General features: G+C 34.2%; 2 protein-coding genes and 1 long non-coding RNA gene across 3 annotated transcripts; 2 read left to right on the top strand and 1 right to left on the bottom strand.

Moving 5' to 3' along the window:
- The first annotated feature begins 2,965 nt into the window (after window positions 1-2,965).
- On the top strand, window positions 2,966-5,810 carry LOC142527883 (arginine decarboxylase-like). The gene has a single exon (XM_075632868.1). It carries the CDS (start codon window positions 3,402-3,404, stop codon window positions 5,550-5,552), a length of 2,151 nt encoding a protein of 716 aa, XP_075488983.1. The 5' UTR covers window positions 2,966-3,401; the 3' UTR covers window positions 5,553-5,810.
- A 3,336-nt stretch (window positions 5,811-9,146) lies between these two features.
- LOC142527620 (epimerase family protein SDR39U1 homolog, chloroplastic-like) lies at window positions 9,147-13,666 on the bottom strand. The gene is made up of 13 exons (XM_075632464.1): window positions 13,488-13,666; window positions 13,305-13,373; window positions 12,337-12,412; window positions 12,019-12,078; window positions 11,337-11,455; window positions 11,157-11,201; window positions 10,966-11,044; window positions 10,538-10,599; window positions 10,336-10,438; window positions 10,125-10,185; window positions 9,939-10,009; window positions 9,691-9,830; window positions 9,147-9,516 (listed from the first exon to the last, which is right to left on the bottom strand). The coding sequence occupies exons 1-13, from the start codon at window positions 13,563-13,565 to the stop codon at window positions 9,415-9,417; spliced, it is 1,065 nt and encodes a 354-aa protein (XP_075488579.1). The 5' UTR covers window positions 13,566-13,666; the 3' UTR covers window positions 9,147-9,414.
- LOC142527621 (uncharacterized) lies at window positions 12,420-13,195 on the top strand. The gene is made up of 2 exons (XR_012815483.1): window positions 12,420-12,842; window positions 13,019-13,195. It is a non-coding gene; the product is annotated as an uncharacterized LOC142527621 (long non-coding RNA).
- Window positions 13,667-14,065: the final 399 nt, after the last annotated feature.

Here is a 14,065-nt window from a genome sequence, read left to right as displayed (position 1 = left end):
TAACCAAACACTAATTACTAGCTTAGGCCCATTAACCATGTTAACTAGGCACATTTTGTCCATTAGTGTTTAATTAAAATATTTAAAATAATTTTTCTTAAATAAGTTTGTGAAATTATTAGTCGGGTTGCCAAAACGTTCGTATTTTTGTTAAAAATCCAACACCGACAAAAATTACGTCCCGACGTATAAAATCACCTCAAAACCCCATATTTTCAAAAATAAGAAAAAGCATCACCCATAATTTAAATAATTAAAAATAATTAACCAATAAAAACGTTTTCTATTTTTCAGCCATCGGTCTTCGTTCCTTGATCGCAATTTGAATAACCTTTAAAAATAAATTTAAATGCAACCATGTAGAAAATATATTTTAAACATGTCAAAATGCACAATATTATTAATTTATGCAATTAAAACAATTAATTAAAATACAAAGAAATTTAATAATTGCATGCATGTGGTTCGTGTGGACCTTCGAATTTTTGGGGCATTACATTTACTGCCCAGCATTATGATCCGCACAACATAGCATACCTAACCGCTATTATGTAAAACCTCCCGTTGAGTTTCAGGAATACTTTACGACCACACAGAATGCCAGATATATTTTTTACATTCTATGTGATAAATCTATGTCGATTCTCTCACCTTTCTATAAAGATTATTATAGACACTTAGGCTATGTTTGGTTGGCATGATAAAAGGGTGATTGATGAGTAATCACTCCTCATCACATGTTTGATATAAGTATTAGTACTCCTAATTATCTTGTGGGCTATCATATGGCCCATGTATGGCCTGCACTGTACATATTACATGGGAGATTAACTATCACATCTTGTTCAAGTGATTCTTTATACAACCCAAGGACAATAATATATAATTCTTGTTTTACCCTTTAATAACAAGTATGAACTAAATATATACATATGATTTAATAATATTTAGGATAAGAATTCGAGATAAATATTAAAATATAAAAGTTTATGCAATAAAATATAATTGTACAGTCTTAAAAATCGTCTTAATCCCAGCTTATGGATTTACTACTCACTATTTAATTTTTAATTATTTTTCAAATTATATAATTCAAATTAATAATAATAATAATAATAAAAATAAATAATAAGATGTAAAATAATAATAATAATAAATGAGAAGATACAAATTAATATCAATAATAAAAAATTAAATAATGATAAAAAATTAATTAAATTAATAAGAAATGGGCGGGGGAAGAAAACCATCCCTAACTAAATCGAAGGAAATTAGATAATAAAAAAATGAATTTGGAAGGGCATTATGGGTATCTCAAGTGACACTAGACGCAAGCCAAGTCGTAATTCCTTTGCAACAAATTAATTTTGAATATTGTTTTAATACATATTTTCCACGTTGTTTGTTTTTTATTGTACAATTTTAGCAATTTTTTTTTTTTTTTTTTTTTGGGATGTTGAAATGATAATATAGATATATCAGAAACTTCGTAGAACTTTCCATGTTGGAAGCATTCATGCAAGTTTAATCTGATATAAATAATCAAAATTTAGATATAGAAAACCTTTAAAAAAAAGATATAACAAATTAAATTATTTTATTTTTAAATTTTTATCTGAAATATTGATATAATATCGATATGTGAAATATTTATGATATAATCGAGTGTGTCAATACTTTGACTAGAATATATAATATTTTGTAAAAGAGGACAAGTAAAACAAATCTTTGTTTTGTGTTCATAATATTAAATTTGTATTATTTTAAATTTAATTTTTTATCTATTCACGTGCATAATTTTCTGTAAATTGGACGACAATATATTTATACTATCTTATTAATCGTGAGATTCTTAAAGTAATTAATTTTTGATGTCGTTATTTGTTTTAATAATTATTTATATTAATAAAGTGTTAAAACTTTAATACAAATCACATGCAACTTAGCGGATAGAGCTTTTGTTTGTTAAACTTCAAATTTTAGATTCAATCCCTACTTTGATATATTATTTATTTATTTTTTAATTCATATATTAAAATTATAGTGATTTTTTGGTACATCACATCCATGCATTTACAATTCATGTCACGGTATTGACACTCCTGAAAGGAGTTTTATTTGCTCGTAGCTCCAGTTTGATACCGGATGAGGTAAATCTCGGTTTTTGTTTTCTTTGTGATGGACCTGGAAGAGAAGGTACATGCCAAATATCAACCTGAGATCATGTCGTGTAATCTCTAGTTATTTTTTATAATTATATTTTAATAATAATAATATAAATATAAATCAAATAAATTAAACGTAACGCTCGGAAGTTGGGTGAAATGTATTTAAATAGCAAATTCGATAGAAAAACACTGACTGATTGGGTTGCGGATTTGAGAGTAGGCTCCGGAGTGCGAGAAAGTGGGTCCCAATTAATCATTTCTGCCACGCGGCATTTCGAAAATGAGTGTCAGAAATTAATAATAGTTTCAATTGTTATGACACATTAGTAAAATATATATTGATATGAACACCTTGATTGTCCAAATATTTATCGCAATTAGAAAATGATTCATCATCCCATGTCCTTGGCCAATTCGTCTTTCTATTTTCGTGAAGGTTTTTTCAATCGTAGTCGACGGATGCATCTATTTTTGACTTATCTAATAATTTATTTAACAAAATATTTTTAATCCGATTAAAATAAGTCAAATTTAATTTTGAAATTTTTTACTCATCGTGATAGATACATATAACTATTTTTGAAATGTTTTTTTTTTTACTCATCGTGATAGATAGATAGATATAACTGGTTGATTTTTCACTTGACCCGTCTTGTAGAAAAAAACTCGTGAGTTATTCTAAAATAAATCAAACTCAAATTTATTAAAATACTTTTATTTTATTTAAAAAGATAATCAAGATTTGGTCCCACGGATCTTCCCCTACCTTGAATTTCCCTATAAAACGCCGGTTTGCCTCTCATGCAATTCTCGCTCATTTCACATTTTCTCCTTGATAATATACCAAGGCTGAAACCCCAGCATCCCGTTAGGTTTCCGTCCATTTCTACTCTCCAATCTCCTCCCCTTTTAATCTTCAATCTTAAATCTGTATGGTGGGATTCGTTCACGGGATCTAGAATTGTTGCCGATCCATTTTTGGCACCCGTTTTTGTATGTTGTGCTCTGTAATTCGCTTCTTCTGAGGGGTTAGGTGTGGGGATATTGGGGCCTTGTAGGCGTGCGAGTGGCTTCCGTTTTGTTGTGACGCAGATCCCTTTTTGCTTCTTTTGAGGGGGTAGCCGGGGCTCCGGCCTCGGCGGGTGTTAAAGCCCCCACCTTTACAACATCGGCCAATTTTCATTCTTTGATTCTTTTTACTTTTTGTTAAAGAACTCGTAGATCCGGGAAGAGATGCCTACACTTACTTGTTTCGCGGACGCCGCCGACGCTCCTCCGCCTCCATACTCTGTGACCACTGTACCAGAACCTCCGCCATCAAACACCTCTGCCGATGCCAGTGATGATTCCGCCGCCGCTTGGTCATCTGCCCACTCGGCGTTACTTTACCGGGTTGATGGCTGGGGCGCTCCTTACTTCACCGTTAATGCTAACGGTAATGTTTCCGTTCGTCCTCACGGCGTCAACAGCCTTGCCCACCAGGAAATTGATCTTCTCAAGGTCGTGAAGAAGGCTTCTGACCCGAAAAAATCAGGCGGGCTCGGGCTTCAGCTACCTCTTGTTGTTCGCTTCCCCGATGTGCTGAAAAATCGCCTTGAGTCCCTGCAGGCTTCTTTCGACGTTGCTATTCAATCGCAAGGGTACGAGGCTCACTACCAGGGCGTGTATCCTGTCAAATGTAATCAGGATAAGTTAGTGGTTGAAGATATTGTGAAATTCGGCTCTGGTTTCCGGTTCGGGCTGGAAGCTGGGTCCAAACCGGAGCTTCTCTTGGCAATGAGTTGTCTCTGTAACGGAAGCCCTGAGGCCCTTTTGGTATGCAATGGATTCAAGGATATGGAATACATATCTCTTGCCCTTGTTGCGAGAAAGCTACATTTGAACACCGTCATTGTTCTTGAACAAGAGGAAGAGCTTGATGTAGTGATTGATGCCAGCAGGAAACTTGGTGTTCGGCCTGTTGTTGGATTCCGTGCTAAGCTTCGTACCAAGCATTCGGGTCATTTCGGTTCAACCTCTGGTGAGAAAGGAAAATTCGGTCTGACGACCACCCAAATCCTTCGCGTTGTCAAGAAACTGCAGCAGCATGAGATGCTGGATTGTATGCAGCTGCTACATTTCCATATCGGATCGCAGATCCCTTCTACTTCTTTACTTGCTGATGGAGTTCGCGAGGCTGCTCAGATTTACTGTGAGTTAGTTCGCCTTGGTGCTTGTATGAAAGTCATTGATATAGGCGGAGGCTTAGGAATCGATTATGATGGCTCCAAGTCTCAAGATTCTGATATTTCTGTTAGCTACAGCCTCCAAGAATATGCCTCCGCTGTTGTTCAAGCTGTTCGATCCGTTTGCAATCAGAAGGGTGTTAAACATCCTGTAATTTGCAGTGAAAGCGGCCGTGCAATTGTTTCGCACCACTCCATTTTAGTTTTTGAAGCGGTTTCATCGAGTTCCCATGATTCTCCTCGAATATCTTATCTGGGCCTTCAGCACCTCGTGCAGAACTTGTCTGATGAGGCTCTTACTGATTACAAAAATCTATCAACTGCCGTGGTTCGTGGCGAATATGATACATGTTTGCTTTATGCGGAGCAGCTGAAACAGAGGTGTGTTGAGCAGTTCAAAGAAGGGTCTTTGGAGATGGAACAGCTTGCTGCAGTTGATGGTCTTTGCGAATTGTTGTCGAAATCTATCGGGGTTTCTGATCCTGTCCAAGTTTACAATGTGAACCTCTCAATTTTCACCTCGATCCCGGATTTCTGGGGCATTGGCCAGTTGTTTCCGATCATTCCCATCCATAGGCTCAATGAGAGGCCTGTGGTTAGGGGGATTCTCTCTGACTTAACCTGCGACAGCGATGGAAAGATCGATCAATTCATAGGAGGTGAGGCTTGTTTGCTTCTCCATGAATTGGATGGGAATGACAGTTTAAATGGCAACGGCAGGGCTTACTACTTGGGGATGTTCTTGGGTGGAGCGTATGAGGAAGCACTTGGTGGAGTTCACAACCTATTTGGTGGCCCGAGCATGGTGCGTGTCTCGCAGAGTGATGGCCCTCATAGCTTTTCGGTGACGCGTGCCGTGCCTGGTCCGTCATGCGGAGACATTCTTCAGGTGATGCAGCATGAGCCCAAGATCATGTTCGAGACCCTCAGGCACCGCGCTGAGGAATTCGACTACAGCAATAGCATGTCAATCGCCAATGGTCTTGCTTGCTCTTTCGATAACATGCCTTACCTTTCGGCAGCATCTTCTTGCAGCCTTACTGCAGCGAACTCAGGTAATAACAGCTACTATTACCTAATGGATGAGAATTTTACAGCTGCTGCCGCCGCTGACTCGGTTGCTTCTGAGGAGGACCAGTGGTCTTACTGTGTTGCTTGAGTTGATTATGTTCTCCAATGGTTCTGTAAGTCTGTATGCTCATGGTGTCTTTTTTCGATCGTTTTGGTTCGGTTCGGTTCTGTTATGTTAGACTTTGTTGGGTATTATTAGTTGTTTCTTGTTTTTGTGGTGTCCATCTATTTCGCATGCTGATGTGAAATTCAGTGCTCGAAGTCCAGTCTTGCTTCATTTAATGTTCTCTAATTTCTCTGTTTCATGACTCTTTTTTATTAGATTCTTGTTTCTTTTCTGCTTTTATTCAAAAATTCGGTTTCTTTATTGCATATATTATTATATCATTAAAAGATGAATTGTGCCTTGAAATCATGGTTGATTGGAATTCAATTAGGATGGCTCTCACTTTAATGGACTGGATCCACTTTACTGATACAATAAGATTCAAATCAAAGTTGATACCATACTTTAAGGCTGTAGTGCCCAGTAAACATATCTTTCCCAATTTCAAGTTTTACCCAAGTGGGGAGAGACATAAACCCCCTCTTCTGTTTTCTTATTGGGTTGATTCAAAAAACATATCTGTCTGAGTTCGAAATACCCTCCCCCTCGTTTATAAAAAAAATTTTGACAAGATAAATTCATTTTTGAAGTATGTTTTTCCCATATCCCAGTATTTGAACTAATTTACTCTATTATATAGCAAATAATTCAATCCGATAAATTTTTGGGTTCTAACTATTTTTCTAACAATGCAATGTCTGTATTTCTGTAAAATATTTTTCAACAGTTGTTGAAGAACCAAATAAATAGTGCAAGAATCGTGTTTAATGTGCGTTCTTTGCGCTGTCACTGTCATAGTGTTTGATGGTCTTTATTTCCTGTCCAGTCCTCAAATTGTTGCTATAAATGACAGATGAAGGGCGAATGTTAAATGCTGTTAGTGAGCTTTTGTTTTTTTATTCCTTGAACAAAGGTTATTGTGTGTTGAAACATTAAAACTATAATAAAACATGGACATAATTAATAAGATGATATTTTTTGGAAAATATAATAATCAATTATCTAATATAACAAATATAACTAGAACAATTCGGTAAAACATAATTCTTATTGAAACGTTCACTACTTGTTTTCTTAAAAAATACTATTTTTTTAAGCTCTCAAAATCTCGGCCGAACCCATGTAAAATAAATGAAATATTTTTGACACTATTTTTAAAATAAAACAACCAACTATTATTTGAAAATCAAAAAAATAATACAAACATAAAATCATAACATTTTATCAAACCTAAAAATATTATTTGAAAAGTATAGCTCATAGTATCAACCTCTCATAAAACTCTCAAAAGCATAAATAACTAGTCGTAAAAATCTTTAACATAAATCATAATCATAAGTGCGGAAAAATAGAAACGCTGATCCTCGGAACAATTCAGTAAAACATGACTCTTACTATTTTTTTAAAAAAAATTTATAAATTTAATTTAGCTTTTTCTTTAATTTTAAACTCATTGCATCCAAAAACCGATTCCACATATATCTTCATATCCGATGAAAGATCGGATTTTCATACTCTACCCAAATATCATGTTATCATTTGCAATTGCATTTTATAAAAATTTGAATTATTTAAACGAATCCATTGATGTTTACCAATTTTTTAAGATAAAAATAAGAAAAATATTAAATGTATAAATTAACAAACTACACATCATAGAAGAAATAACAAAATAATGAAAATATTTTATCACAACACCATTATTCTACAAAATTAAAATCACCTCTATATTAATAATTTTTTCATTCCATCTGACTACCATTATTCAATAAAAACAATTAAAATTGACATCATATTCCAAAAATCATAATTCAAAAAAAAAAAAAAAACAGTTCAAAAATTTATAGAAACCTTTCTTTAATATAAATAAATATATATGTATAAACAAGGGACATTTGCTTTTAAATCCCTAACAACATAATTTTATTTTTGTTCAATCTCTTTCTGTCTGACAAAATATTTTTCTGCAATTCGTGATACACTCAAAAAATATTTTGCACTCGCTGCACCACATATGTTTTTTTGGATGGAATTTGATACAAAAAAATTGAAGATATGATACTAATATATGATATTTGATAATTAACTAGGTTTAAATCTGTTACAAAAGATAAAATTTTGAGTATAAAATTTGAGCAATTATATTAATATCAACACTTGTTACTTTTGTTTGAATACTCAAATATCATATATTAGCATCAAATTTGAAATTGTTGATTCTAAAATATTATATGTTAGTACCACTTTTTTAATGTTTGTACCGAAAATCGAAAAAATATGTGTCATTAATATCAGTATTTATTATACATGTTTGTATACTAAAAAATCATATTATTGTCGGATATGAAAAATATAGTACTCAAATATTATATATTATTACCAAATTTTCAATTTTTTTACTGTATTTTATACGAGAAAAGAATTGTGGGAGAGAGCGCATAAATATTTTTCTGTTAATTAGAGACTACATAGTCGGCTAGGAATTGAACACAAATACAACTATGTTGTTGGAAATTTATTGATCATTTATTCTATAAACAAATACATATACATATATATTATACTATACATATATATTATACAATATATATTATAATTTAATAAGATATCCGGGTCAAGTATTAGTCGATTTTGTCATACTTGCCTCCATCTTAGAACTCGAAATCTACGTATAATTTAATATATGCTATCATATTATTAGTTAAATTCTTTAGTTCTCTGGGACTTTCCTGTACTTGGGCGTATGAGTGTTTTCGTCAGATAAACTCAATGTTATTCACTTTGCTTTGTGATACGAATAAAAAATTAAGAAGTAAATATTTTGGACTGTTCAAGTATTAGCTGGTCTATTGGTCATCGAATTTCAAATATAAATCCTTACATCTCAAATCATGTTGACCGTTCTATGAATCTTCCATATTTTTCATATCACGATATGTGTAATCCATCCAATTAATACATGGAAAAACATGTTGATTTGTATATACACGGAGAGAATAAGATAATACTTTAGTTGGATTGAAAATTTTGATTTCAAATTCACTTCTCAAATCCATTTTATCCGTTTGGCTCAAAATTTTCTAAATTGTCCAATTATATTTTCTCTACTTCATATTCAAATATAAATCCTTACATCTCAAATCAACCTCCAACAAGTAATTTGCAGCCACCATAGTCCAAACTTGGACATGTTTTTCAGCAAGTGTAGTCCATGTCAATACCAAATTGGCCTTTGTCTTTTATTAGATTTGCAACCTTCTATATTTTTTCCACTCACAAATTGATGGTTGACACGGCTACACTTATCTTATCTATGATATATGCTCATTCTTTTGCAAATACAGGCATTATAAGTTATTATATGTTATATATTTCATATGAAATACGTCAATATATCTTACCTGATGGCATGTAAATTCTTTTACCAAATTTCTAATAAACATGTCATTCCCTTGCCCTTGGTTATTGGCTGGTTAGGTCCTGAAATCTTGCAGTTGGCAAAATATTAAACGACCAAGCTAATCCAATGAGTGATTTAATAAATGCAAAATATTACCTTTTTAATGGAGAAAGAAATGAAAAATCAGGGCTTCAAGTATGCTCTATACAAATCAAATACTTCAAATTTTGTGAACTGTTCATTATACATCATCAGTACACAAGAAATGAAGAAAAGAAAAAAACGATCGAAAAAAAGGTACCAAAAGTTGGACTAAAGATTTCGGGCACACACACAAGAAATGAAGAAAAGAAAAACGATCGAAAAATTTGTGTACCAAAAAGATGGGAGCTCCAAGATAAAAGAATCATCAGTGTTATAATTTCCACATTCTTCATATTTTTCTCAAGACAAGATGGCTTTTAGAGCATCTCTAACATAAGGGTATTTGAAAGGAAAACCCAATTCATTGGCCTTCTTCGGAACCACCTTTTGTCCTTCAAGAACCTGCAATTAGCCACTTGGAATGTAACATGTTTTATATATGAACATGCCAAATTATTTTAATACAGTTCGAGTACGGTATTTGTTTAGAGAGATTGAATCATTAGATCACTCATTCTCAGAACCAGTGCATAAGGATTGATGTGAGAATCACAAGGACTAGATGATCTTGCTCACCACACAAGCACCTTCTCCAAGAACAGCTTTAATTGCAATGTCGGGTACAGGAAGCCACGAGGGTCGTCCCAGGACAGATCCCAGCGCACTGCACATCTCTGAAAGGCGAACTGGATTTGGCGCCGTGCAGTTTATAACACCTAGCATTCGAGAATGTAAAATGTTTTATCCAAGAACAAGCAAAATGGCATAAATAGAAACCTACAGGATTGACTAACATTGGATTTGCAATTTTAATAAAATTTCACCTCTGTACGAAGGGCTGGATAGTGCTTCATATACTAAATTTACCATATCATCCACGTGAATCCATGAAAACCTGTTTGAATAAACCAATATAAATTTTTCTGATTCTGATTGAAACAGGTATGGAGAAATTATCCGTTCCAAAATTTTTCTGCAAAATTATCTACTAGATGACAGTTCAACATTACCATTGATTTCCAGAGCCCAGAGGTCCACCAGCAAACATCATAAAAAGAGGTATCATTTTAGCTGCAGAGAGTCAAAAGGAGTGAAAATGGTATTATTAACTACTTCGAATATAACGAGAATTTGAGAATAAAAAGGGTTGAGATCTGCTTCAACCCTATCTCTTTGAAAGTTTTTCTTTAAACAAAAGGTCTCAAGGATGATAGATTGTACCCAAAGCACCACCCTCTTTCCCCAGTACAATGCCGGTTCTTGTCTGCACCAGTCTAACATCTTTATGAACTCTTAGAGCAGCAGATTCCCATTCTCTACAAACCTGAGAAACCATATCAACTTAGATGATATTTGTAGATGACAGTGCAATACTCATGTTATTTTTTTTAATCAAATTAGTAGTTGTAATCATATGCGTTACCTCTGCGAGGTAATCGTTTCCTGGTGGACTTTGTTCATCAAATTCACGTGTTTCACTAGTGCCTGAATTGATCAACAGGAAGAAAACCACACTGAGTGCTTAATACACAATTAATGACTTTTACACATTCCTGAAGAAATCACTGACAGGCACAGGTGAAAAAAAAAAGGGCGAAGAGGGGGGTGTTGGGAGATTGTCTCCTCTTAAACAAAACAAAATGAAATTTTGTGTAATTTCTCTAAAATTCAAGTTTCGCCCCTGAATTACATTGAATTTTCCAACCCACTCCAAAATCAGTAGGAGCACGTAATTCCGTTGCTTTACAACAATAGCATCATTTCTTGATTGCCTGTAACTTCAATAGGAAAAAATGACTCCTACAAAGTGCCTGCTAAGAATGCAGCAAATATTAATGTTGGCTCACACACCATAGAATCCAACGGCAGTTGAACTGATCAAAACCATGGGACGTAATTCATCAGGTGAATTGTTTATTAATTCTACGACCTGTATAGTTCAAGTATTCCAAATATTAGCACGTAGAAGAAGATTGATAACTTTAACACAATATAGATTGGAACTTCAGGAAGGAACTTGAAAAGGGGTGCATGAGGGAAACCTTTGAAGTGACTTTAACCCTGCTGTTCTTGATATCTTTCTTGATCTGGAAAAATTGCATTTCAAGATTGTTTCACAAATGAGTGTACAGGGCTTATCTAAAAGCATATAAACACTCTGAAATTTAAAGATATGATTACATGAAAAGATTAAATAAATCTTAATAAATTTTGCAATGTACCTCAGGAGACCATCTCTGGCTTATAGGCGTCCCAGCCAAATTTACGACTGCTGTTGAACCTTGAATGTAGTTTTTCCACTCCGGCTCCTCTGCTATTTCAATTCTTGGAAAATCCTTGACTGCAGCATATAAAGAAACTTTTAACAGAAGAGAGAGAGAACTTTGAGTTTGTATCAGCAAGAAGATAAAGAACTCAGAATAGAAAAGGAAATGGAAGTAAGAAAGGAAAGAAATAAAGATTTTCAACTCTTATATCAAGAACTGAAGAAAGTATTGTTGATTGAAGCAACAAGTACATAAAAGCGTCCTGAACAAGGAGGAAGATTGAAGAACAGATGTTCTTCTAGTTGGGTGAGATAATTGAAGTAGAGGGTTTTTTTAACACAATTTAAAGATTCTCTGTTTTGAGAAGACTCCATTTTACTGGGTTGCAGACCCAGAGATTAAAATTTGATCTTTAGCTCATTATGCAGAGAACGAATGTACAATGGAAGAGAGATTTAAGCATTTTTTTATATTCTCTTCTTTCATTTCCCCCGAGAGAGCTTTTGGAAAACACAAAGCACATATATTATGTCCGAGCCTTCCAACCAACTTTCAATCTTCACGTCACATTAAAGAGTCATCTGAATATAGAGAGATAAGAAAAGTTCATTAAACTACTTGTGAATTACCTTCTTACCCGGGAAAATCGTCAGCGCCTTTGGCCTAGATCTTGTCAAGACCCGCACACGATGATTATCTAATAAAGAGATAAGACATAAATCAACAAGTGTGATGCACTATGTGTGCGAAAGAAATGCAATCATCAACCATAACAAATTAATTTGGAGTAAGATGAAATTTCAAGGTATCACACACATAGATAAGTTTTTTAAACATATATTTAGTTATCAGTTCAATTTCCAATTTCTTGCGGGTATAGTATAAGCATTTTCCGAGTTTAGTGTTGTTTGCCAGCTCAGAGATCATGGTGACAATGGATATGAAGTGAGTATACCTGACTGCAATCTTTGCACCAATCTTTTACCTATAAACCCTGTGGCTCCTGTTATTGAAACAATCATCTCATTTTCCTGTCACAAAGGGAAAAAACAGCACGTAAAATCTGCCCATATAATGGAAAGGATGGACGTAATACACATAACTTAAGGCCTGGAAGGTACAACACTTGATTGCTCAAATGTCGATAACAGATAACTCCCTAGAAAACTCCTTCTCTTAAAAATTGTGACAGTTTTTGCATGACAGGTCTAGGGGAAAGAACTGGATCAGGAAATCAAAAAATGAAACTAAGAATGACAACATAAGTTTTCCAATTTGAGATGCAAATAGCGAGTTACATCTTTCGCACATGTATTAACAATGTGCAAAGAGACTATAACGCCAAACATCAATGTAGAACATATGAAAACATTTGTGGTAACAAGGGAAGTCAAACACCAAAATCTTGGCCTTGGATTTGATAGGATGAGCTGGAAGGAAGAACACACATAAGAAGCAAGAGTTAACTCACAAAAACTATTCACATTTGCAAATGTACCATTTAGAAAAAATTCTTCGTTTAGTTTCAAACATTTAACTGTTATAATCTAATTTCCAGCTCAGTAGAGATAATACCATTATGTCCGGCCGTCGGCGGTGCAAAGCGTGAGCTATGTCCGGCCGTCGGCGGTGCAAAGCGTGAGCTATGTCCGGCCGTCGGCGGTGCAAAGCAAGATGTCCGGAAGCTTGGAGAAGTGGAGCCGATACGCAGCAGAAAATAATTCTAGGGCCAATTATTGTGCAAAATGGGCCTAAAGATTGAGAACAATGGGCCTAAAGATTGGGTAATCGGAAAGACTGACACATTTCACACCAATTTTTTGTTCTTTCTAAACGTGCAAGTTAGAGAATCCACAATCGGCTCAACTAAACTTCTGGGTTCGTGCAAAAGGAAAATGCGCAATTGAGTTCCAACGACATTACCTTCTGAAACTCCCCAGAATCATTCCCACTGCTGGCACCTAAAATTCTCACCTTCTTAAACCTGCACATCTACAAAACCAAAAGGAATAAATAAGAATAACAAGTCACAATCAAATACTCAAAACTGAATGATTCACACAAAAGACCAAACTTTTTCTATACACTAGAAATTAATTAACATACCGAAAATGTTCGAGGGAAGTTGAGAGTGGGAGATATGGAGTTTGCCCATGAAATGGCTGTGGACCCGCTAAGCTCCATTGAGAAAGCTCGACACACACTTTGATATAATCACAAGAGAATGAGAGGAGTTAGCAGTATGAAAATCGACCCCTTTGTTTTTATCGTTTGGCTGTGCAAATCGAAGGAAATATGTGATGTATATAGCGCAAATACACATCATCCGTGTTTTCTTTTTCCATCACTATTTACTTTTTTATTTTCATTTTATTTTTATTCATAACCCATTTTAGGTAAAAACTTGTATGAGACGATCTCACGAATCGTATTTCGTAAGATAGATATCTTATTTGGGTCATCCATGAAAAAATATTATTTTTTTTCCTAAAAATATTACTTTTATTATGAATATCAGTAGAGTTGACACATCTCACATATAAAAATTCGTGAGATCCTCTCGCAAAAGATTTACTCTTCATTTTATATGTCTTAGTAGGTCGTGACACAAGCGATAACTGAGATCAATAGAAAGAAAAAGAGAATTAAGTTTTTTTTATAAAAAAAATTAAAATAAAAGTTAT

Source organism: Primulina tabacum, chromosome 15 (genome assembly GCF_025594145.1).
Source record: "Primulina tabacum isolate GXHZ01 chromosome 15, ASM2559414v2, whole genome shotgun sequence".
In the NCBI taxonomy this organism is placed as follows: Eukaryota; Viridiplantae; Streptophyta; class Magnoliopsida; order Lamiales; family Gesneriaceae; genus Primulina; species Primulina tabacum.
The sequence above is the reverse complement of the archived record's forward strand: the minus strand, read 5'-3'. Positions and strand labels throughout refer to the sequence as shown.

What these genes read in the sequence shown, in the direction of transcription:
- LOC142527883 (XM_075632868.1), top strand. Translation starts at nt 3,402, where the DNA reads ATGCCTACACTTACTTGTTTCGCGGACGCCGCCGACGCTCCTCCGCCT.
- LOC142527620 (XM_075632464.1), bottom strand. Translation starts at nt 13,565, where the DNA reads ATGGAGCTTAGCGGGTCCACAGCCATTTCATGGGCAAACTCCATATCT. An exon ending in GCCAGAGATGGTCTCCTGAG is followed by an intron (nt 11,202 to 11,336) that starts GTACATTGCAAA and finishes CAATTTTTCCAG; the next exon opens with ATCAAGAAAGATATCAAGAA. An exon ending in CTGGGCTCTGGAAATCAATG is followed by an intron (nt 10,010 to 10,124) that starts GTAATGTTGAAC and finishes TTATTCAAACAG; the next exon opens with GTTTTCATGGATTCACGTGG.